This window comes from Malaclemys terrapin, chromosome 1, assembly GCF_027887155.1.
Source record: "Malaclemys terrapin pileata isolate rMalTer1 chromosome 1, rMalTer1.hap1, whole genome shotgun sequence".
NCBI classification, from domain to species: Eukaryota; Metazoa; Chordata; order Testudines; family Emydidae; genus Malaclemys; species Malaclemys terrapin.
The window spans coordinates 298,645,297-298,668,166 of record NC_071505.1 but is presented as its reverse complement, the minus strand read 5'-3'; the positions used below and the strand labels follow the sequence as shown (position 1 = coordinate 298,668,166).

The 22,870-nt window shown below is 37.4% G+C and overlaps 1 protein-coding gene across 2 annotated transcripts in view; it reads left to right on the top strand.

Annotated features, from left to right (window-relative positions):
• COG6 (component of oligomeric golgi complex 6) overlaps nt 1-22,870 on the top strand; it is a 93,621-nt gene that overhangs the window by 33,481 nt on the left and 37,270 nt on the right. For both annotated transcript variants that reach the window (XM_054015230.1, XM_054015229.1), the window contains exons 5-10: nt 4,608-4,719; nt 8,234-8,316; nt 8,547-8,617; nt 9,491-9,584; nt 15,576-15,704; nt 15,793-15,884. In XM_054015230.1, coding sequence (XP_053871205.1) covers nt 4,608-4,719; nt 8,234-8,316; nt 8,547-8,617; nt 9,491-9,584; nt 15,576-15,704; nt 15,793-15,884 — 581 coding nt within the window. The remainder of the gene's footprint in view (nt 1-4,607; nt 4,720-8,233; nt 8,317-8,546; nt 8,618-9,490; nt 9,585-15,575; nt 15,705-15,792; nt 15,885-22,870) is intronic.

The following is a 22,870-nucleotide window of genomic DNA, read 5'->3' as shown; positions in this document are numbered from 1 at the left end:
GCAACTAATGGTTCTAACCTCTTGTATTAAAATGTGTGCTTATTAGGTAAAATATAAAACACAAACATTAATGGTACATTACCACTCTGCATTTACAACATTTGTTTTCCTATTTGCTGCTGAAGTGCTTGTTTGTGGATGGTTTCCTTGTACTTACCAGTGTCTCCAGAAGAAGTCATCCTATGTTTTATTTTGTGTATATTCCTTCCTAGTATACGTTCCCTGAAAAAGCAGAATTGAAAAACATTTTTCTAACAACTGGGTGTGGGAGAGTTAAAAATGATGGCTATGGTCTCTTTTTATGCTTTTTTGTTTGTTTAAAACACTTTGATCTTGAAACTTGTAAATTTCAAAGCTTTAAAATGTGATGAATCCTTAGTGCAGTAAACTGAAATTAATTTCTCAAGGGGTCAGAATGTGCTGCTGTGACTCTTCATATGAAGGAGACTAAGACTGCCAGGAAATGTTCGGTAGCAATATAAAACTGAACCTCAGAAAAGGCGCTCTCTCCCCCACCTCGTTCATTGAGGAGTCTAGGTGATAATCCTAACAGAGCACTTTTGTGTTTGGTTCAAGGGAAAAGTGCATGAAGTGCATAATTTTCCCAGCAGTTTGAGTGTTCTCACAGAAGTATTCTGTTTCCATGGTAACTATTAACTGGGAAATGGCTCTTCACTAGTTTCCCCCTGAGAGCTTAAAGTGCAACAGTGTTTGGTACTTCCCCCTTTTGCATTGGTGGTATGTTCCCATGATATGTTAGTTTTGTTCTTTTATGCAGAGTTGACTTTTGAAAGGAACCATTGTATTTTGCATAGCAGTACAGTATCTGCATACCCTCTGCTATAATGTACATGCTCTGCACACAATTTTAAAATGATCTCCACTATGTCAGATAAAATAATAGGGCCTGAAAAACTACCAGGTACTAGACAAATCTCTTTATTATGTTGTATGTGTAAAAGATGCTCCTCCCTTTAATTTTTTTTGTTGTACATACTCTGTAAACTGCACAGCATTTTTGCCTCGTATGTGTGAACGCACGCATTAGCAGTATTTTCGATTGTGCTTGCTTTCTGCTGAATTGATGGCTCTTGGAACTATTATATTAAATTCCACAATTTATTTTAACTACAAAGTTCACATGCATGCTGTTCAAGAAAATATACTACTTTAAAAAAAATTCAAGTGTAAGTGGCTTTATATTAATGCTGTATACTGCCATGTGGAAGACGTTGGTTGATTTTCCAGTCTCCTGCTGCCTAGGAGTCCGATTCTGTCACCCTTATTCATGTTGAAATCAGTGGGGCTACTTTCACAATAAAGTACTAGTCAACATAAATAGGCTTGGAAGGATTACATTTTTATTGATAAATGTCAGTAAACTTCAATTTCACAGTACACCACAACCCAACAAAAATATTTCTATCTATAATTGAATTTTACAAATAGACAAAGCAAGAAAAATGCTGCTTTAGAATTCATTAGAGTCAAAATCCAGTGATTTAGGCTTTTTGAATTAGGCTTGTTACAAATGAACTAAAGAATGAATAGTAAAAACAGGTATGATATGTTTCAGAGTAACAGCCGTGTTAGTCTGTATCCGCAAAAAGAAGAACAGGAGTACTTGTGGCACCTTAGAGACTAACAAATTTATTAGAGCATAAGCTTTTGTGGACTACAGCCCATGCATCCGAAGAAGTGGGCTGTAGTCCACGAAAGCTTATGCTCTAATAAATTTGTTAGTCTCTAAGGTGCCACAAGTACTCCTGTTCTTCTTTTTGCAGGTATGATATGTTCATTTAAGGATATTTACTTTGAATATTTCGATATCTGATGTTGACAAGTTTTCAGTGGTTTATAAAGCTTTAACGTTTTGAATCTCAACATCTACTGTCATTAAATAATTGTCTGATCTCTCCATAATTTCATGCAACTGTGAACATTTAACTAGATAAAAATGGGAAAAAATGCTTTAAAATAAACATCAGTATTATCCATTGAAATTATAAAGAAGTAAAAATCAAATTCTTCCAAGCCTAAACATAAGTGCAGTATAATCTAGTTCTGGACCTAGATTTAAGAAACTAATTTAAATCCCTTGGACGGGCAAGAAGTCCTTTGTTACACAAAAGTCCCTCAAAGAAGAGCATTAACATATTTTGATGGAAGCCTAAGTATGAGGTGGATGTGTAATGTAGAAAGAGGGGTTTTAAACTACGTTAAACACATTATCAATTGAATGTCAATTTGATTAACATAACAATGAGTAAGCAACAGAGTTTTAATTAACACACAAATTGATAGGATTCTTGTTTTAATCTTTTTCCTCTTTATAATCAAATTAAATTGTATAAGATAGAGATAAAACATTGCTGCCACCTAGAGGCTCTTGCATATTTTGCTGCATGCAAGGTGTAACACTGATATTTGACAAGTTCAACCCAAATCCTCAGGGTTTTACTGAATTAGGTTGTGTTTTACTGAAATTATTGGATTATTGTGAGAACTCAGAGTGGGTCAGTTTGTTGTTCTGGCAGACAGTCACCAAGGACATATTGGGGTTAGAGTGGATTTAAAGCATTGTTTTGGGAGGAGCATCACTCCTGATCCTGGTGGCCACCGGGGAGAGATGGGAAAGGGTGGAGAGATGATCATATGAAATAAGGACATTTGGAAGGAGTGAAGTTTCAGTGGGTGGATGGTTGCAGATGGATTGGGGGATATGAATAAAAAGATTATTAATGTGGCTAATGAGAGGAGAGGACTGTTGCTTTTTTCCATTTCTTTGGTAACTAATGGTGGTTGCTTTCACACAGTTATTTTTGTATTTTCTTTTGAAAGGTAATTCTCTCCAGAGCAACTACATTAGCATATTGTTGTATGACTGTTCCTTTCAAATGTCCAAGCCTTTAAGATTGTAATAATAATACTGGCCTAAAAATTCAAAAGTGACTTGATTTTGAGTGCTTCAGTTTTTAAGTGGTCAGCCTGAGACCACTTTAAATGGACTTTATTTCCTGAGAGTGTGGGCCTCCGTACTTCTATAAATCAGGCCACATAAGGAGAGCACCTCAAAATTGAGTTTCCAGAATCATTGGTCATTTATGAAAATGTAAGCCAGTCATTCTTCCACTCTACTCTGCTCTGGTTAGGCCTCAGCTGGAGTATTGTGTCCAGTTCTGGGCGCCGCATTTTAAAAAAGATGTGGAGAAATTGGAAAGGGTCCAGAGAAGAGCAACAAGAATGATTAAAGGTCTTGAGAACATGACCTATGAAGGAAGGCTGAAATAATTGGGTTTGTTTAGTTTGGAAAAGAGAAGACTGAGAGGGGACATGATAAGTTTTCAGGTATCTAAAAGGGTGTCATAAGGAGGAGGGAGAAAACTTGTTCACCTTAGCCTCTAAGGATAGAACTAGAAGCAATGGGTTTAAACTGCAGCAAGGGAGGTCTAGGTTGGACATTAGGAAAAAGTTCCTAACTGTCAGGGTGGTTAAACACTGGAATAAATTGCCTAGGGAGGTTGTGGAATCTCCATCTCTGGAGATATTTAAGAGTAGGTTAGATAAATGTCTATCAGGGATGGTCTAGACAGTATTTGGTCCTGCCATGCGGGCAGGGGACTGGACTCGATGACCTCTCGAGGTCCCTTCCAGTCCTAGAATCTATGAATAAGTAAACAGGGTACAGTTAAGAACATTTATAAAAATAACTTAAAAATCATAGTAAAAGATAGATTTAGACTGAACTGTCTATTTGTGGCTATCAACTTTTAACCAGAAAGTAACCAAAAATTTCTTCAGAACTAGAGGAACTCAGATCAGCCATTAAGTGAAGGCAGCTTAGTTAAGCAGTGAAGGCAGCACTGCAAGCTGTCCACCACTGCAGATTGACCTCTGCATAACTACACCCATTGGGCTACATTCAGGGCCTTCCATGATTGTAGGACTGGATTTGCCCCAATGTGCACGTAGATACTGCCCACTCAGTGATTTTTCCATTTAATTGTCTGTGAGATTTACCTGGGGGGGGGGAGGGGAGAGCGAAGGGGCAAGAGGATATGGCTAATACATTTTTGAGGGTGTATGGAATTAGTAAATGAGCCCTGACAGTGTGTTCTTCAATAGAAATTGCACCTGTTCTCCAGAAAAGTGGGTGAGTTAATATGCCAATTGGTTCAGTTCTGGTGTTCTGTGGGTATAGCCTTTTTTGTATCTGTGAAAACATGAGCTAAAGGCTCAAGCAGACTTCATTCTCACAATGAACTTCTTGAAAGGAAATGGCAGGCATCTATTGAACTATGTAAGTGTGGATACCTGTGCCAGTTAATCTATGATATAAATGCTAACTGAATATTTTAGTAACTTGTTCCTACTTTCAAATACATGGGCTCACATTGCTGAGTAAAATCGATGAAGATGTGTGTGAGCTTAGTAAGTAATAATATCAGATATATGGTGATGCAATTTAAGTATCTGAAGGTAAGATTGCACTATTAGAAATAAAGAGAGCATTGGTTTTTAAAATATGAATATTTTCAAAAATCAGTAGATACAAAATAAGTTAGAGATAATATAAAAAACTAATGTCCTTGGCACTTTTATTACAGTCAAAGACTAGAAATGAAAGCACAAGTTGCAGGTGCTTTCATAGAAAAATTCCAACTGACTCCAGATGAAATGAACCTTCTTCGAGGCACAAGAGATGGCCCAATTACCGAGGTAACTCAAAATACATTATAAGTTTTGTACTGAGTTAAAACACAACAGTACTATTAGAGCAGCATACGTAGGAAGGTCTGTCACATCGTTACTTTTCTTTTATATCGAATGAATTTATCTCTTAATAGAATGATGTCTGTAAGTGTCCGGATATCATAATGAGTAAAAATAATCACAGTAAAAAATTCTGTTCTGATTAATGACTGGTGAGGGGCAATAAAATTGATATTTTAATGTTGTATTTCTCCTCCACTGTAAAAAGATTTTTTTTTTTTAAAGCCTCAAATTCTATATTTTTAGTTTTTTAAAACTCTGTCTTGGCCAAGTAAAGAAACTTAACAGTTCATGGTACTTTCAGATTATGTAGCACCACTATTGTGTGTGTATATATTTTACTTGGCTACGGCAATATATAAATTGTTTAAGTTGATTTAAAGTAGGACTTTCCCTCATTGTTTCATTTGTTGTTGTTTGAAATATTAGGTGCTGACTCACTTATTTTTAGTCACCTTCTAAACTAAGTTTTTAAACATATTGATATGTTTTTGCTTAAGAAAGCACATTGTTCTATGGCGAAAGCAATTAAAATATCCAGAGAATTAAGTATATTTAATAGCTTTTATTATTTTAGTTACATGGAAACTTTCATTGAAATACAGAATACCTGCTGAGATGCAGTATCTCATTTCCGCAGACATCCTGTTAGCAGTGAGAGCATTATTAAAGACATGGAGCAGATAGCCATAAACAATACTAACAAAAGCACAAATGAAAGCATGTTAAATGATCATGCACTTGAGTAATTGCCATGTACTTAATAAAACATCAAATGTTACCTTGAAAGAAACATTTCAGTTGTGATAGAAAACATTAAGTTCAAAATACAGACATTTTCATAAAATAGTTTTCTCAAATGTTTACTTCTCAAGGGCCTAATCCAAAACTCCTTGAGTTTTTTTTTTTTTTGTTTTGTTTGTTTTTTTTTAATTTACTTCAGTGGATTTTGGATTAGGCCCTAACCTTTATTTCTGCAGTTATCTCCATGCTCCTTCTCCTCCTTGAATGTAGGAGGCAATCCTACAAGGTGCTGCATGTCCTCTAATCCAATTGCAGTTGAGGGAGTGCAGTAACTCACAAGATCAAGTCCTAAAAGATTCTCTCACCCATTCCTGAATGAAGTTGCTGAAGTTCAGACTCTGACAGAAACTAAACTAAATCCAAATCCTAACCCTTCTCACTACACCACACCTGTGAAAAAGGGGGTTCTCTGCTGTCTTCCTCCTTGGCGTCCTGGGAGAAAATGTATATTTCCTCCTGGTGAGCTCTCCAGCAATGGCTAGAAGATCATTTCTCCCTACCCTGTCTAAATGGAGTATAAGCTATGACTCTATGAAACTCCTTTCAAGTTTTCTCTCTTCTCTTTGTGTAGGTAGGGCTGGAGAAGAGTAGGGGACATGAGCACCCAATAATTGAGTTTACTCAACGTTTGGCTCAGGGTAGAGCAGGGAACATTCCTTTGTTGTGCATTCTTTTTAATCTACCTAAGACTGTGCAGAAATTGTGGGAATAGAATTGCAGTTGGGGTACTGAAGCAGCAGACTTGATGCACAATCAGCTAGCTACAAGTCTAGTATGGACCTGGACTGAAGATAATTCTAGTGTGTTTAAAAAAATATTATTGTAGGTCTTGAGAGTTGAATTCCTCAGAGTTGAAAAACACAGTTGGTAAAACTGTATCAGAAAATAGTTTTATTTGATTCTTACCTTTAACACAGGTGATAAGAAAATACTGTAGTTGATTATACAATCAATGAATACTTCAAGTAAACAAAACAATTTTTAAAATTAGATTTCCTGTGTAAAAATATAGTGGAGGCCTAGTGGACCATAATGACCTCATGTGTGTCCTCCAATAATTAAGCACAGTAGGGTTAATTCAGAAAGCCACCAGACAACTATTGGGCTATGCTAGCAGAGAATTTATGGTGCATGTTAGCCTTGATTTCTTTGCTTTTATTATTTTCTGTCAGAAATTTACTATTTTTGTTATGTAGCTTAGTATGTGTGAATTTGCAAAGCTGTTCTCAAATCCCCACTCCCACACTCATGCATTAAAAACTTTAAAATACCAGCCTCTTTAATCTGAAAATATCTGTAGAGTAATTTTTAAGCTGTTGTCTAAACTCATTTTGGCCAAAGTTTACTGTGCAGGCTGACATGCATGCACTGCAAAGTATTATGAACTTCTTAGGAAATAAAAAGTTGACACGCATGCCCAATGATTCTGTACTTTTTCAGATTTAGAGACAGAGACATTTTTAAACTATAAAAAACACTTTTGAAATTGTTTCAAATTTCAGATATTTTATCTGGGGAGATCTTGTATGTCAAAATTAATCAAAGACTAACTTTGCCTTTTCATTTTTTTTTTAAATGAAAGAAAACCTATATTTTTCTACCGTGTTAGTTATAAATCCTCCAAATCAGGGACAGTAGTGGAAATATGGTGCATCCTTAATGATAATATCAAATACAACAAAGTGACTATCGTGGGAGTCTTTTTAACTGCTGATAGTGTATTGTATATTTTTGGCTTTTATTTTTATATGCAGAATGATTTACAATTAAAAAACTCTGGATTTTATTTTGTCCACTGCAAATACTTAGTTTCCTTAATGGATTATTATTCCATTCAGATTTGAACAAGAATTAATGGAGAAAAAAGAGGGATAGGGAGGAATGATATGTTCAGTTTTTATCACATCTGATTTGCAATGGCAGTGGGGGGGACGGATAGCTCAGTGGTTTGAGCATTGGCCTGTTAAACCCAGGGTTGTGAGTTCAATCCTTGAGGGGGCCATTTAGGGCTCTGGGGCAAAAATTTGTCTGGGGATTGGTCCTGCTTTGAGCAGGGGGTTGGACTAGATGACCTCCTGAGGTCCCTTCCAACCCTGATATTCTATGATTCTCCAAACGGAGAAGCAAGTGAGACTACTGGAGATGTGAAATTGAACCCAATGTGGGAGAGGTCAGACGGTAGATGTAAGAAATGTTTGCCAAAACTCTAGATATGGCAGAGGTCACAAAGTGAAATGTGTGTAGGGCAGAGGTTTCCTAATTGTGATCCTCGGAACATTTGCTGGTGTTCCAAATGTGCTGCTGGCAGTTGCCATTTTTACCACTGGAGAAAATCCAAACAGAAGAGCAAAAGCAGGCAGTCTGATTGCTCTGTTTCAAAAGGGACAAAATGTTCATTCCACAAAAGTCATTCCAGTGTTACTTTTCCATGTATGTAGTTGCTGTGGTTGCCACAAGGCTGCTGTGAGCATGTGCGTGCTGTGCAAGAGACATTCTGCCCAGTTGCATATGCCACTTCATCCAAAAATGCTGACTTCTAATATCAAATAGTTGTCAGTACAACCTCCTGTATAGCATTTTAGTATTGTTATTAAGTTTATTTTTCTTCATTTAAAAACTGGAAATGCTTTAAATCATTAAATTCATTTTTTTAAAGGATTTTTTCAAGGCATTAGGAAGAGTAAAGCAAATTCATAATGATGTCAAGATTCTTCTCCGTACAAACCAACAGAGAACAGGGTGAGTTTAATCTGAATAACTGCAAAGTAGTCATTTAATAGTTAAAACAGTAATTGTATGGAGATGCCTTATTTGTTCTTTCAAATGATGACAAAAGGTGCTGCAAATATGAACAAAATGTACACGTAACAGGAATTCATTTTGAAATTTCCGTTTCTTTATAATGCTAACTTTTACATTAAATTTTAGATGCTTCTATAAACATCTAATAAAATATTTTTATTTTGTAGCCTAGAAATTATGGAACAGATGGCTTTGCTCCAAGAGACTTCTTATGAGCGACTTTACAGATGGGCTCAAAGTAGGGTTACACCTTTATTTTTCTTTTTAGAGGATTTAGATTTATGAATATTAGGGTGATCAACTTTTTAGTTCTTTTAAAATGGGGGTAAGTTTAGCTAGAAGCCTTTCTTCGACTAAATCAGAAGGAAATCTAAGACACTACACTGTAGAGCAGTGGTTTTTAAAGAATGTAAGGCACTGGGTCGTGGCGGCTCTGGTCAGCACCACCGACTGGGATGTTAAAAGTCCTGTCGGCAGTGCTACCCGGCTAAGGCAGGCTAGTCCCTACCTGTTCTGACACCGCACTGCGCCCCGAAAGAGGCCAGCAGCAGGTCTGGCTCTGCCAATGGGAGCTGGGGAGGGGGTGGGGGAGGGGCAGTGCCTGCAGGTGAGAGCACTCAAAATCAATGGCCAGTGTGAGAATTTTCCCTTAGGTGGCTTTATTCCATTTTGAGCTAGCTTGTTTCTTGCAGTATAGGAGTGTCTGGTTATCGCTTTGTAGGCACTGCTTCATTTAAAATCGAGGTAAAATGTGCAGTCTTTTAAAACCATGTAATGCTCTTTATTTAAATTTATATAGTAATACTCCTGGTTTAAAAATACTAACTTGATGGCATGCACAAATCTGTATTCAATAAGTCTCATTTTACACTGTTTTTAAAAATTGTTTGTTAAGAATTGAGACCCACATCACTCATATAGAAAAACACTGCTCATGGGGAAATTACAGTGATACAGACATGGGCAACCTGTTACATATTCTGAAAGTTATATTGTAAAATGAAGAGACTCTACTTGTAGCCTAATATCTTTCTGGGACATGAGAGATGTTACACCATCTTTACTGTCTAAATAGCATAGGTTTACCTGATATTGTATTGCTATTTTATAGGTGAGTGCAGGACTTTGACACAAGAATCATGTGACATTTCTCCAGTTCTCACCCAGGCCATGGAAGCCCTGCAGGATAGACCTGTTCTGTATAAGTAAGTAAACATTCATGATTATTTCTAACACATGTAAGGGTATCTTTTCTTCTCTTAGCAAATAGATCCATTCCGAGTCTGTAACCTACAAACAATGATGCTGAACATGATGATGATTAGTTTTGGGGGAGGACTAGCTCAGTGGTTTGAGCATTGGCCTGTTAAACCCAGGGTTGTGAGTTCAATCCTTGAGGGGGCCACTTAGGGATCTGGGGCAAAATTCTGTCTGGGGATTGGTCCTGCTTTGAGCAGGGGGTTGGACTAGATGACCTCCTGAGGTCACTTTCAACCCTGATATTCTAAGAAAACTTTAAGAAAGGCATGTTTCAGTGTCTCTAAACTTTCGGTATAGTCTTTGTGCAATCACTGTACAAGAAGTCTCACTGCTGGTCTTCTGCAAACATATTTGGGTTTTATTTAAAAAAAAATGTTATACTAGCTATACTTTCATCCAATTTAAATGTGAATGTGTGTGCTCTCTTAAGGTTTTTTTGTTTTTTTTTTAGTGGGGCTAGTTTAAGTTTCCTTTGTCAGAATGCAAGGTATCTAATTAGTCCATTTACTTATGGAAAGTAAGTTTGCCAAAGCCTACTTAATTTTTATCCAGATTGTACCAGTACTGAGAGTATTTCCTATTATGTAAATTATAGTAGTCTATTAAAAGCAATGCATTATATATTTATATGCCCTACATGCTTTCTTTTCATATAAAGAAGGCACTTGAAGATATTAGGTCTTCCAGTTCAGTGCATTGCTTAAAAAGTTAATGTTGAAGTACAAACTACTGTATGCGGTTTAAAATGGAGATCATCTGACAGCCTCATTTCCTGTATTGTTGGAGGCCTCAGTCAGGATTTGAAGGACTTGATCCAAAATGCACAAGTACATCTCTTCACTAGTACTAATGGGGGATCAGGGTCAACTGTGTATTGTCCAGGTTTCTATCTTGCCCATATACCCTCCTCTACTGGTCTATGTTTAGCCTTTCCCACCAACATGAATAAAGTTAATTGTTTTTTTTCTGTCTTTTGAATGCTTTAACTTTCTACTTTAATAACATAACTTTAACTTTTAAAATATGAATTTCTGTTTTATAAAGAAAGAACATTGTATGTGTAACTGTTCTATTGACATCAAGGAAACTTTATTTATTTGTTAATTTCCTGCACTACAGTAAATGGACTGCGCAAGCTAAAGAGTAACTATTTATCTTCTATAGTGAAAGCTTAATTCTTGATCAGAATTTTCTGACAAGACTTTTAAACCTAAATCCAGTTTGCTGATAACAAAGGCAAATTAACCACAAGGTGGCACTATCAGAACTGTCTTTGTTTTTGCTTTGGCTGCTCATGTTAGCCTGTTATGCACTGTACTGCATTTAGCCTGGATAGAGCAAAATACTTAAGTGTGTCAAATTTTTAGCACACGATTAGTAACTTTGACTTCAATATGACTACTTAAGTGCTTAAAATTAGGTAGGGGCTTATGTGCTTTGCTGAATTAGGGCCTTATGAGCGATATTATGTGGCAGAATTGAAAGAAAATAATCATGCTGAACATCAAACTCTTGAAATAACATCAGAAATCCATTATCTTTTTCCAGCCATTGTGTTATTGTGTTGTGACTTGAATGCAGTTAATTTTCAGTAATTATATGTAGAAGTAATTTGAAACAAAAGTAATTTTAAATAGAAATAAAAATTATTTTCATCTTCCCCTGGGGATGAAACAGAGATTCCTTAAATCTCTCCCCAATGCCTTTTTCAGTCCAGTTTAGGGTAAGCCACAATATTGCTCATTATATTTTATTAGAGTCATACTATACAATACTTCTACAATAAATACTGTGTTGTGTTTAAATTATCCTACTTCAAAACCTTGGAAAATGCAGAAATGTGTTATTAACCTTTACAGAAAGTTTCTGATCTTTGGTAATGCCAGTACTACCGTCTGTGGGGAAAAAGATTTCAGATATCTTTTGAAGGTTCTCTGTGGTCAAGTCAGATTTCTGTTCTTGCTGCAAAACTAGGAGTGTGAAAGAAATTGTTTCCCATAAATGAAAAGGTAAACACTAATGAAACACCGTGTTGGTGCTTTATAAAATCTCAAAGATTAAATGCTAATGCCTGCTTCAATTAAAGGTCTCTAAGGGCTTGTCTGCACTGGCACTTCACAGTGCTGCAACTTTCTCGCTCAGGGGTGTGAAAGAACACCCCTTTGAGCGCTGCAAGTTTCAGCGCTGTAAAGTGACAGTGTAGACAGTGCACTAGTGCTGGGAGCTATTCCCCTCATAGAGGTGGGTTTTTTATAGCGCTGAAAGAGCTCTCTCCCAGCGCTGGTGCTGCGCTACACAGCCATGTTAAAGCAGTGTCGTGGCAGTGCTTTAACGTTGCTAGTGAAGACATGCCCTAAATCTTTACTAGAGCCAATGATAGGCTTACACAAGAAGAACAGAGGTGGTAGTTTGTGATATAATTTACTGGCCATAAAATTTACACCACTGGTTTGTGTGCAAGAATGGCTGTGGTTTTTTGGTTTTGTTTTTAAATGGAAAAAAAGAGTAAAAAATATAATCTTCAATTCAAATCACCATAACATAGTAGCACTTTATGTACATTTCCTCCTTTTTTGGCATCACTCTGGCCTCACAATTAATCAAAAATACAATACAAAGTCTAAAATTTAAGTATCTCTCAAATTTAAAAATTATATGAACACTAATTTGAAATTAAGTCTCTAAAATACTGAGAATGTTTCCAAAATACTTTGATTTTACAAACTAATTTGAAGACACTTTTTCATTGCAACCTTTGTGCCATAAAATATGATTGACAAACATTATTGCCATTCTTGAAACACTTAAATAAAAACGATGATCATTTCCTAACCAATCAAAGCACAGTTAGCTCAAATTAGCACGCACAAGGTAACTGCACTTGAGCTAGCCTAGCTCCAGTGACCATACTTCAAAACCACACTCAAGTTACAGAGTGATTTGATTAGCAGCACAAATGATTAGCTGCAGAGGAGTTGTGGTATCTCAAGCTGTTGCATCTCCACTGCATTGCCAGCTTAAGTTTCAACCCCCTTCCCAAACTAGTTAGCTCAAGCTTAATGCACCACTTAATTTGTGGGAAAACTTCAGTTATAACTCAACCTGACTTTGCTGTGAAGATTCGCTCTCACTCAGAAAAAAAATTGAACATACTTTAAATGTTTTGTCTTGTCAAATTTAGTTAACAAAACTTAACAGCACTACTGACATACTTCCTGGAACTGCAGTCAGTCCAGAGCAACTGAAATAAATGCTTCATCTGGGTCTTCACTTCCTCTTCCCAACTAGAATAAAGACAAATTTGAAAACTGGGTTTTTGTAGATGACGCATGAGCAGCCACAGCAAGAAGGACATTTCCCTGCTGATTTCTCAAGGTTTTCTCCACCCTCTTCCCTCCCCCATCTGCAATTATAGCTCCACTGGGAATTTGGTCTATTGTTGGAAGACAAGCTAAAAGAATCCAAATACTATTTTCCTTCTCCATAATGAATACTTATTATAAAGCTGTAGTAAATACACCATTTCAAGGGCAGATAATAATTAGTTTTTGCTGAATTTTTATACAATGCAGAATTATGCCATAATTATATTGTATTCTATTGTGGGTAAAAAGAAAAATATAATTTTCTATTTCCTCTTGCAAACATAATTATCAGTGTTATGTTACAGTTCTCAAAACCGATGAGAACAAAATTACAAGATCTAGTCATTTGCCAAATATCTGATACTCTCTATAATATCATTACTTGTTTGGAAAAAAGAATCAATTTGGTTTGTGCAAAACACCTATGGTCTTGTGCTATTTTTTTCGGGGTGGGGGTGGGGGAGGAGAGAGGGCACTGGCACTGCTGTCCCTGTGTTATGGGTAATGAGTTGACGTTAGCTCTCAAGTGCTTTAATCAGATACTCTTCCTAAATACTAAAATTCATTTAAAAAACACCTTTCACTTGATTCATCAAGCAGTAGCTTGTTGTTTTGTTTACATTTTTTTTACCAGTGGGTGGCAAGCAGACTTAATTTGGGGGTAAAAATATAATGGATTATGCAGAAATTTAAGTACCTATCAATGTGCTTATTGTTTGCAAAAAAGTAACTAGCGATTTATAGTCAAGATAAATAAAACTTTTCTTATTGATCCCTTCAGCACAGTAACCTTACCACTGTTGCAAAAGAACAATACATTGTGAATGAACTGTGTGCAAAAAGAAAATTATTTAAAAAGCAAATACCCTTGCAATCTCAGTGTATATTTTTTTTAAAAAGTACTTATTGGTACATGACTACCACAAATCCTTCTTTACCTTATGTCATACAGAATGTGATTCTGTCCAGTGATCCTTTAAAACATTCACAACATTTCTTGAAAATGCAGAGCTTTCCTCAGCCTTTGGCAGCTGGGGGCAGTAACGCTCCTATTTAGAACATTCTGATAATATACGATTACTTTTTCTCTCTTTGCAGAGAGACAAGATTGCATTTGCTTTCAATGTTCACAAGCTTAGAGGGGAAGTAAAAGTAGATATACAAAATAAAATTTATTCATTTTTTAAAGTGGAAATATATAGTAATTAATATAAACCAGAAGCTAGGAATTGTAAAAAATTGATATGAGAAACAAAAGAATACAAGGAAAAATCTATATCCATTAGAGATAAGGACCCATAAGGAGGAATTTATATATACAAAAAGAATTATAACAGTGATATTGATCTGTTACTAGTTGAAAATGGTAGAATTGTCAATAATAATGCAGCAAAGACAGAAGTGTTCTGTATTCGGGAAAAAGCTAGATAAAGTAGTCATACCATGTTCTGATAATACTACACTTTCCAGTAGTAACTAAGGAGAATGTTAAACAGTAGCTACTAAAGTAAAATATTTTAAAATCATCGGGTCTGGATAGTTAGCATCCACAAATTTTAAAGAGCTGGTCAAGGAGCCCTCTGGACAATGAATGTTGGTTTTCAATAAATATTGGAACACTGGGGAAGTTCCCAAAGACTGGAAGGAAAATATTTGTGCCAATATTTTAAAAGAGTAAATGGAATAATGTGGTAATTATAAGCCAGTCAGCTTGACATCAATCCTGGGCAAAATAATGGAATGATCCATTTGGGACTCTAATAAAGAATTTAAAGGGGTGTGTGTAATGGGATGTTCCCCCACACTAGCCTGGAAAGAGTTAATGTGGCCCAAAAGGGGGAAGTAACCTGATAGGCCACAGCTGAGGAAGAGTCAGGCTTGATAAGCAAGCACTGATTGAGAATGAAGCCCGGCTGAGCAGGCAGGCTAGTATAAAGCCAGGAAATATGTAGCAGGAAGAGGGCTGCAGTATGAAGGCCTATAGTAACTCTCTGGGTTTAGAAAGGGAAAGGAGGAAACACAGGGAGAATTGAAGTCCTGGGATGCTGGCCCTGAGGGAAAGGTTTACACAGAGGAGGGTGGACAAGGAAGCCTGATAGAGGTGGAATAGGGAAAGGCCCAGGAAAAGGGCAGTAAGGTTTTGGATGGTGCAGACCCTGGCTGCTGGTTCAAGGGTCCCTGGGCTGGAACCCAGAGTATTGGGTGGGCCGGGGTTCCCTTACTAGCTACTGGGAAAGTGAGTTGGAGGACTGTTGGGAACGATACCGTCAGCCAGTCCTGTGAGACTTTGATAACTTCTTGTGATCTGGCCAGCGGTCCAAGCCTTGAAGAGGGTTTTAGTTTTCTTAAAAAGAAAAAAAAAAAAAAACTGCAGAGAGAGAGGGTCATAGTGAATCAGATTTTTTACAGCTAAAAATTACCTCAAAATTTGGACTTTGTATATTGGAAACATTGACACAACCTTGTATATAGCCAAATGAATGGGCACAGGTACAATGCTCTTAAATTAGGCTAATATAAATTGTGAGGGATAAAATGTTTTTTCTGAGGATCTTCATGTTTCAATTATAGGTACACCCTGGATGAGTTTGGAACAGCTAGAAGAAGTGCAGTAGTCCGTGGCTTTATTGATGCTCTTACCAGAGGAGGTCCAGGCGGTACTCCCCGACCTATAGAAATGCACTCCCATGATCCTTTGAGGTAGGATAGTAGTGAAACTGTGCATTACATAATCTTTTTGTCATTCATACAATAAATCCTTTATGTAGCAATTCTTGTTTTTATTTAGATATGTAGGAGACATGTTGGCATGGCTGCATCAAGCTACTGCTTCTGAAAAAGAACATCTGGAAGCTATGTTAAAGCTTGTAACTACTCAAGGTATTATTAGATTTTAATGCATATTTTGCAAATCTGTAGAAACTGAAGTTAGTGGTGAGCAATATGCCAGAAAACTACAACAAAATTCCTAGAGTGGACTTCAGTTGCTCCATTGAGGGTAAATGGTATTGTAAATGACTTCAGAAAAGGTAATAGTTCAGTTTGCTAGGAAGAAAACCATTAATCAGAGAGAATACTTCAAAGTTCACTAATGTGTGCATTTTTCTGCCCTCTCAATATATTTAGATTTAGAAGGGAACTTTTCATGCTAGACTTCAGAACTCAAGTGCATTTCTGAAAAGGAACTTTGTAAAAATGCCATTGTCGTGTACCCTGCTTGTATCTTGGGGATTTTGGTATCAGATTTACTTTTTCTAGTAAACAAATATTTTTCTAACAGCCTGCACTGCATGCTCCTGCTCAGCCTATGAGTCAAGTCTGGCTTCCTTCCATCTTGTACCATATCACCATTAAAATGGTCCAAATGTCAAATAGGACCCCTGGTTACACCTATGCAACTCCATAATTTTCAAATTCTTCTGCATCAACTAGTCCACAGAGCCTGCATTGAGTCTTCAGCCTGCTTGCAGCTTTTGAGGTAGATTTGGACCTGTTGTCAGTAATACAGTGGTAATCCCTGTAGAAGATGCCAGTGTGATCTACCTCTGTAGCTACAACCAGGGGCTTGTTACAGCTGAGCGTACATGCCTCACCTATAACAGGTATTGAGTGTTACCAGTGAAAGCCAAGTTCTTGTCATACTGAGATACGAACAGCTACTTGGACCTTAACTGGTTCACAGGGCTCTGCCCTGGGATTTAAATTTAATCTGACTTCTTTAACGCACCCTTGTTTTCCTGTACTTTTGGAAATAGAAAGTGGCATTCCTAATAGATGTCACATCAGCAAGAAGGGTGTTGGAAGAGCTCCCAGTTTCAATCAAATCACCATAAGGCCAAAGATTGAGAAGTGTGGAAATTTTGTCCTATTTTGTGGTTATGTATATTTTGTCCTTTGAAAATGTTTAAACATTTTCTACTATCCCCAACTCTCACTACATTGTCAGTTGTTCTGCTCCAGTTATAGGCACACTATAAAAGTTGAATACTTTTTTGTACCGTGTTTAATATATTTATTTACTCACAATCTGATGGGGTGTCCCATTACAAACTCCAGACGCTAAAGAAGGGGGAGCGAGAAGCCCAGACACTGCTGTGGGGTGTGGAAGAGGAAAAGACATGTCAATTCCATTAATTTTACATGTGCCACAAGAGCCCTATGCTTCCACTTCTTTTGGCGGGAGACACTCTCTTAGGAAGAGCTCTCTGAATGCTGGAATCACAGAGTCCATCTCCATGCTCTGCTTTTGCTGCAGGCTGTGCCTTACAGCCACTCCTCTCCCCACAGCCTCACTTCCCACTCTGAAATCACTATATACTGGGAGTGTAAGGCTCTCTACTTAAATGCTCCCTTCTGAGGTTATATAATAGGAATTGGGGGTTAGATGCTTTACCACACGCACTCGTAGTATCTATAGCCATAACCACCCTTAGCCATAGACTGGACCAACGTATCTGAGACTATGAAGACTAGGAGTTTGCATGGGAAGAGTGTCTGACCACAATTCCGGTTTAGTTTTCTGGGAGAATCAGGTACCTAACTGAGAACCCATGACAGGCTATCCAAAACTGGGAGTCTCCTAGGGAAAGCTGCACTCCAACAATGTAGTCTTAAGGCAAACCCAGCATTCAAGCTCAAAGTAAAATTTCATTCCCCACAAAAATAGGTCACTGGTTATTCTCTCCAAATTCCAAGCATTCTGGAGAGAACGTTGTACACAGAGATGTTAAAGACTGATATCCTGCTTGAAAATTCTCCTGCAGTTTGTGAGGAAAGGACTCCAAATCCTCCATAAGCCTGTTAGGTGAGACTACTCACTAAGGGCCTATTCCAACTCCTATTGAAATCAACTGGAAGGTTTAAGTGGGAACTGGATCGGGCCACGAGCAGTAGCTACATCCTGAGCGAAGAGATTATACACCTTGTACAAATAAATATGGAAAGCTGCTACTTGGTCACCATTGAGTATGTCAGCTAAGGTAATAAAAGATCATTATGTAACCCTCAACTGATGAAGCCTTCAGATGACTGCTGTTGCACAGTGAGGTAGCTCAGTAAGATGCCACAACAAAATTCTATCATAAATAATTTTTGTAGTTAAATAGTTGTTAACTTCAGTGTCTGCCTCCCAAAATTCACACTTCTTAGTAAGCCCCATGTAGGGTCTATGAAACCATCAGCAATGAAGAAAAGGAAAATGTATGAATCACCTGAAAACTTCCTTTAGTCTGCAAACACAAGGCCATAGGTCCAGCCCTCCCTACAGAATCGGGCGGGAGGGGAAGGGGAGTGAGGAGGATGGAGGTTTGGTGTTGATGGAGGAAAAACTGTTCAAGGCTCAAGTGACACATTTGAAGAAAAATGTGAAAAGTCCAAGCTCACATTTTAAGAAAACTGCCCTTTGTTTTTGTTTTTCAATAAAAATAGTCAAGTAGCACATAATCACATGGTTAAAAATAGTTTAAAACTATTTAAAAGCTTTGCATTTCAAACTCTAATTTTTAATTTAATCCAACAACTGTGCTGTTTTAAATTTGAAAGGGCTAATAGCAAGTGCAAAGAAATTATACCCCTCAGATTGTAGAGACGGAAAACAGGCAGATTATCTCTTTCTGTGGAGCTTAGTTGCTCCAGCAGAGAGAAGTAGCAAAGACTTCCCTCTCTTGCAGAGTTCCTGAGCTCCACAGGAAGGGAGACGCTCAAGAATTCTGCTAAAGGGAAGCAACAGAGACTCCCTATTCTGTGAAGTTAAAGGGATTCTACTGTAAAGAACTGAGTGGGAGAAAGATACTTGATATGTTCCTGCCTGTTATTCACATCTGCTTTCTGCCACTGTGCAGGTGCCTTCTAAAGCTCTGGGACTTTGGGCGGGGAAAGGCAAACTATTGTGCAATTAACGGAGCTGGCAGGTTTATTTTTATTAAATGAAAATTACCAAATTAAATGCAAAAACAATCTACATTAATGCACCTATGTGCATGCAGTATCAGGGATTTGGAGCAATCAAATTTTTGAATTGCTCCGCTCCAGCTCCACTCTGGCACCAATAATGACTGCTCCAGCTCCGCTCCGACTCCACTCCGCGCTCCGACTCAAATTAATTTTTAACTAAATAAAAAAGTGCATACTGTAACTTTGAAAAAACATTATTTTTATTCAGACTTTTAAAACAATTTAAATGTCATCAACAAAGATACAAACTAGAATCATTCATAATTCATTGTGTAGAAAATTATTGCAGGAATCAAGTCGTCTTTCATAGCCTACTGCAAATCATTTAAAATTAACGTTAAAGCCGAAAACAGTCGCTCTCCACTAGCTTGAGTTGTTGGCATGCTCAAAGTAATTATACAGGCAGCATGAATGCGGTGTGGGTAGCTGTGAATGGCCTCAAAAATGGACTTAACTTTTAGCCTACCAATAGACTCCATTGCCTCACAATCTTCCCGAAAGTTTCTCTCGAATAATACTTCATTACAATTCTGAATCGCAGAAACTTGCCAGCGTCTTTCTTGTTAATCCAATTCCTTTTCGAAGTCATCATCTTCTGAAGAATTGATGCTTGAATTATCTCCATTTTCCCATGATGGTTGAAGACGTCTCAGGGATGGACGCTCGAACAAGTTCAGAGTGGAGACGGAAGTTTGAGAACAGCCTGCTATTTCTGAAGGATGTGAACTTTCCAAAACCGCAAATTTGATTGTTGATGACTCCTTTTGTTGTGTTTCGTTTTCTTCAACCTCTTTCGCCGAGTTCAAATGAAGCAATAGATTTTGTTTTTCGAGTCATCGAGCAATATCAAGGAGCCCTTCCTTTGCCTTTGGTCTTTCCCTTGAGGTAAGAAGAATCCGATACTGTGGGTCAACATAAACTCCACCAAGGAAATGAATATTGTCAAAAAGCTTCTCTTCGCGTTTCTGCATGGAGGATAGAATTCTTTCTGCAATTTGTCCACCATTTTCTTGCAAGAATTTTGACAGTTTTCGCCATTCCTTCATTAAAACTCCTGGGGTTACATGGACAGCTTGAAGATTCACGGTTCTTTGGTTTGGCTTTGCCAAGAGGTCTCGCAGGTTCTTCACTTCGTCCCATTCAGCTTTTGTTAACTTGAGTTCTCTTGTTCCAGCAGCAGCCACTTGTTCACAGTAAGATTGAAAAACAAGAAGCCAATCAATCATCGCAAATGTTGAACCCCAGCGAGTCACAGTAACCAATGATTGAGTTACCCCATGTAGATCAAGCAGAACACTTCGAATACTTGGGATTCGACTTGTCAAATTTTTGCCAGAAATTTCTTCACGTGTTCTTTGTTCAGTCCATCCCAGATTGCCAACTGAAGAGTGTGAATACCACACCTCATCAGTTGGACTTTTGAGTCGTCCTCATGAAGCTATGTTGGAAGTATGGGGTTAGGGTCATTAACCCATTGTGCAACAGCATCCATGTTGAGTTCAATTTCATCCATTCCTTTAGTTCCGTCATCAGGCAAAATACCTTCAGTTCTGTCCACATCCCTGTTCTCAGAGGTAGAAATGGTTTCATTGTACTCGCTGAAATTTTTGCCGGCACACGTCATGTTTGCTGCATTGTCAACGCAGATGCTTAGCACTTGCATTTTACTGATCCCAAATTTTTCTAAAATAGCTTTTACTTGACTTTTCACGCATGAAGAATTGTGACGCCCTTCAGTGTCGATTTATGTCCAAGGTTTTTACCACAGCTTTCATCTTTTCCTTCTTCATAGTTCTGAGCATTGATTGCAAGGAAATTTCTGTTTCCACGGATTGCCGCATCCATTTTCAGGTAGCACAATTTTTGCTCCGAAGCTTTCTTGAGCTCTTCGCGACCAGACTCAGATGTGCTAACAACTAAATGATGAACCGCATCATGCCCCATCAAAACGCCAAGCTGCCGACCCATTTCACCTGCAATTTTTTGGAATCCTTTGTTCTTTAGCCTGAAGGTAGTGAGCAGTGTTGAACTCAAGCAAACCATTTCCATCAGCCCTTCATGGAAAGTATTGGTATCCATGGTGACTCTAATCTTTGAGGATTTAAAATATGAGTCAAGGTTTTTTTTGCTCAATTTCGGGTTTCTTTTGCTCAATTTTGGGTTTCTTTTCAGATAAAGCTCCGCAAAAAATCTTTTCTCCAGGAGTTTTCAAAGAGCCAGATGAACGTCGTTTAGCCGCGTCAGCTTTCTGTTTTGCCTCATCTTCCTGGTCCTTTTTTGTAACCAGAGCCACATAGTTTTCAGGATGTTTATGTTTTACGTGCCGCCAAAGGTTGAAACTTTTCACGGCACTTGCTTCACTTGTCTTGAAGCTACATGGTTTGAGTTCGCCATTCACTTCCTTTTCCACCTTGCACGTTGCCGATTTCTTCTTCACTTTTCCCAAAAGCCCAAATTTGGGCTTTTCAAATTCAAAAGTAAAGACGTCATTGAGATCCTTTTCCATAAATCGGCTATCAGTCATGGGGGGCAGATTTGATTTTTTTTGTTGAAGCTATGGCCAGATCTTCTTGTGCTACTACCGCATCCAAATGTTTCTTGTTATGGTCTTTGAGAAGCATTTTTTATAATGTACCTGCTTGTGATATCTTAACCACTTAAGGTACTTAGAATTTATTTTGGATTTTCTGGACAAAAATGATCACATTTTCTTTTTACACAAAATTATTATTAAGGTGTATTTTAATATTTTAACATGTTTCTTGCAGTTTTAATGAAGTAAGTAGTATTTTTAATATACATCATTAATATAATTTTTATTTATAAATTGTAAGTTCGTTTTTCTTATGACATTTTGCGGTAAAAATATTTGAAATACTTTCCAAGTTTTTAATTAATATCTCAAAAACGCTTTAATATAGATATATCAATGAAATTTGGTATGTGCCATAGCGTTAGTATGTACTATCGCTGTTCTACAACATAATTTGTTGGGAAGTAACGAGGCTACACATTAAAAGGTTGAAAATAAACTTTAATGGGAAAGTGGATTCAAATTGCAAGCACGGTCCTTTCAGTAAAGAGAGCAAATTTTCAGAAATATGTTTTTCCTTCATCAGGCTGGAAACATTATACAAGATAGAACTTGTTATTTGCTCTATCTTGTATAATGTTTCCAGCCTGATGAAGGAAAAACATACACCTCTACCCCGATATAAGGGGACCCGATATAACATGAATTCGGATGTAAAGCAGTGCTCCGGGGGGGACGCGCAGGGCTGCGCACTCCCGTGGATCAAAGCAAGTTCGATATAACGCGGTTTCACCTATAACACGGTAAGATTTTTTGGGCTCCCGAGGATAGCGTTATATCAAGGTAGAGGTGTATTTCCGAAAATTTGCTCTCTTTACTAAAAGGACTATGCTTGCAATTTGAATCCACTTTCCCGTTAAAGTTTATTTCCAACATTCTATCATACAACATCATTCAAATAAAATTATTTAAACTACAGGCGTTGTGAACTGGGGGGACTGGGACAGTTTTATTTAATATTTTTTAAATCTTCAACTGTTTAACAGATACGACCCTGGAATATGATTTAATGCTAAAACATGCATTAAAATGGTACTCTTAATTTATTTTGTATAATTAACCGTTTCCGAGAAAACTGTTTAAAAATTTTAATCTGCTTAGAGGCTTAGAATGATACATACAATTTTACTTATTACTAATTTTTCAACTTTGGAACCATAAATTTTAAACGTAATAATAAATAATAACCAAAAATTATTAATTTATTATGGAACATAATATTACCGCTCGTAGCCAGAGGCAGTCGACGACAAGCCTTTCTTGAAATATGAAATAAAAATTACCAGCCACCAGTTCGGGACGTCTATGGTTTTAATAATTT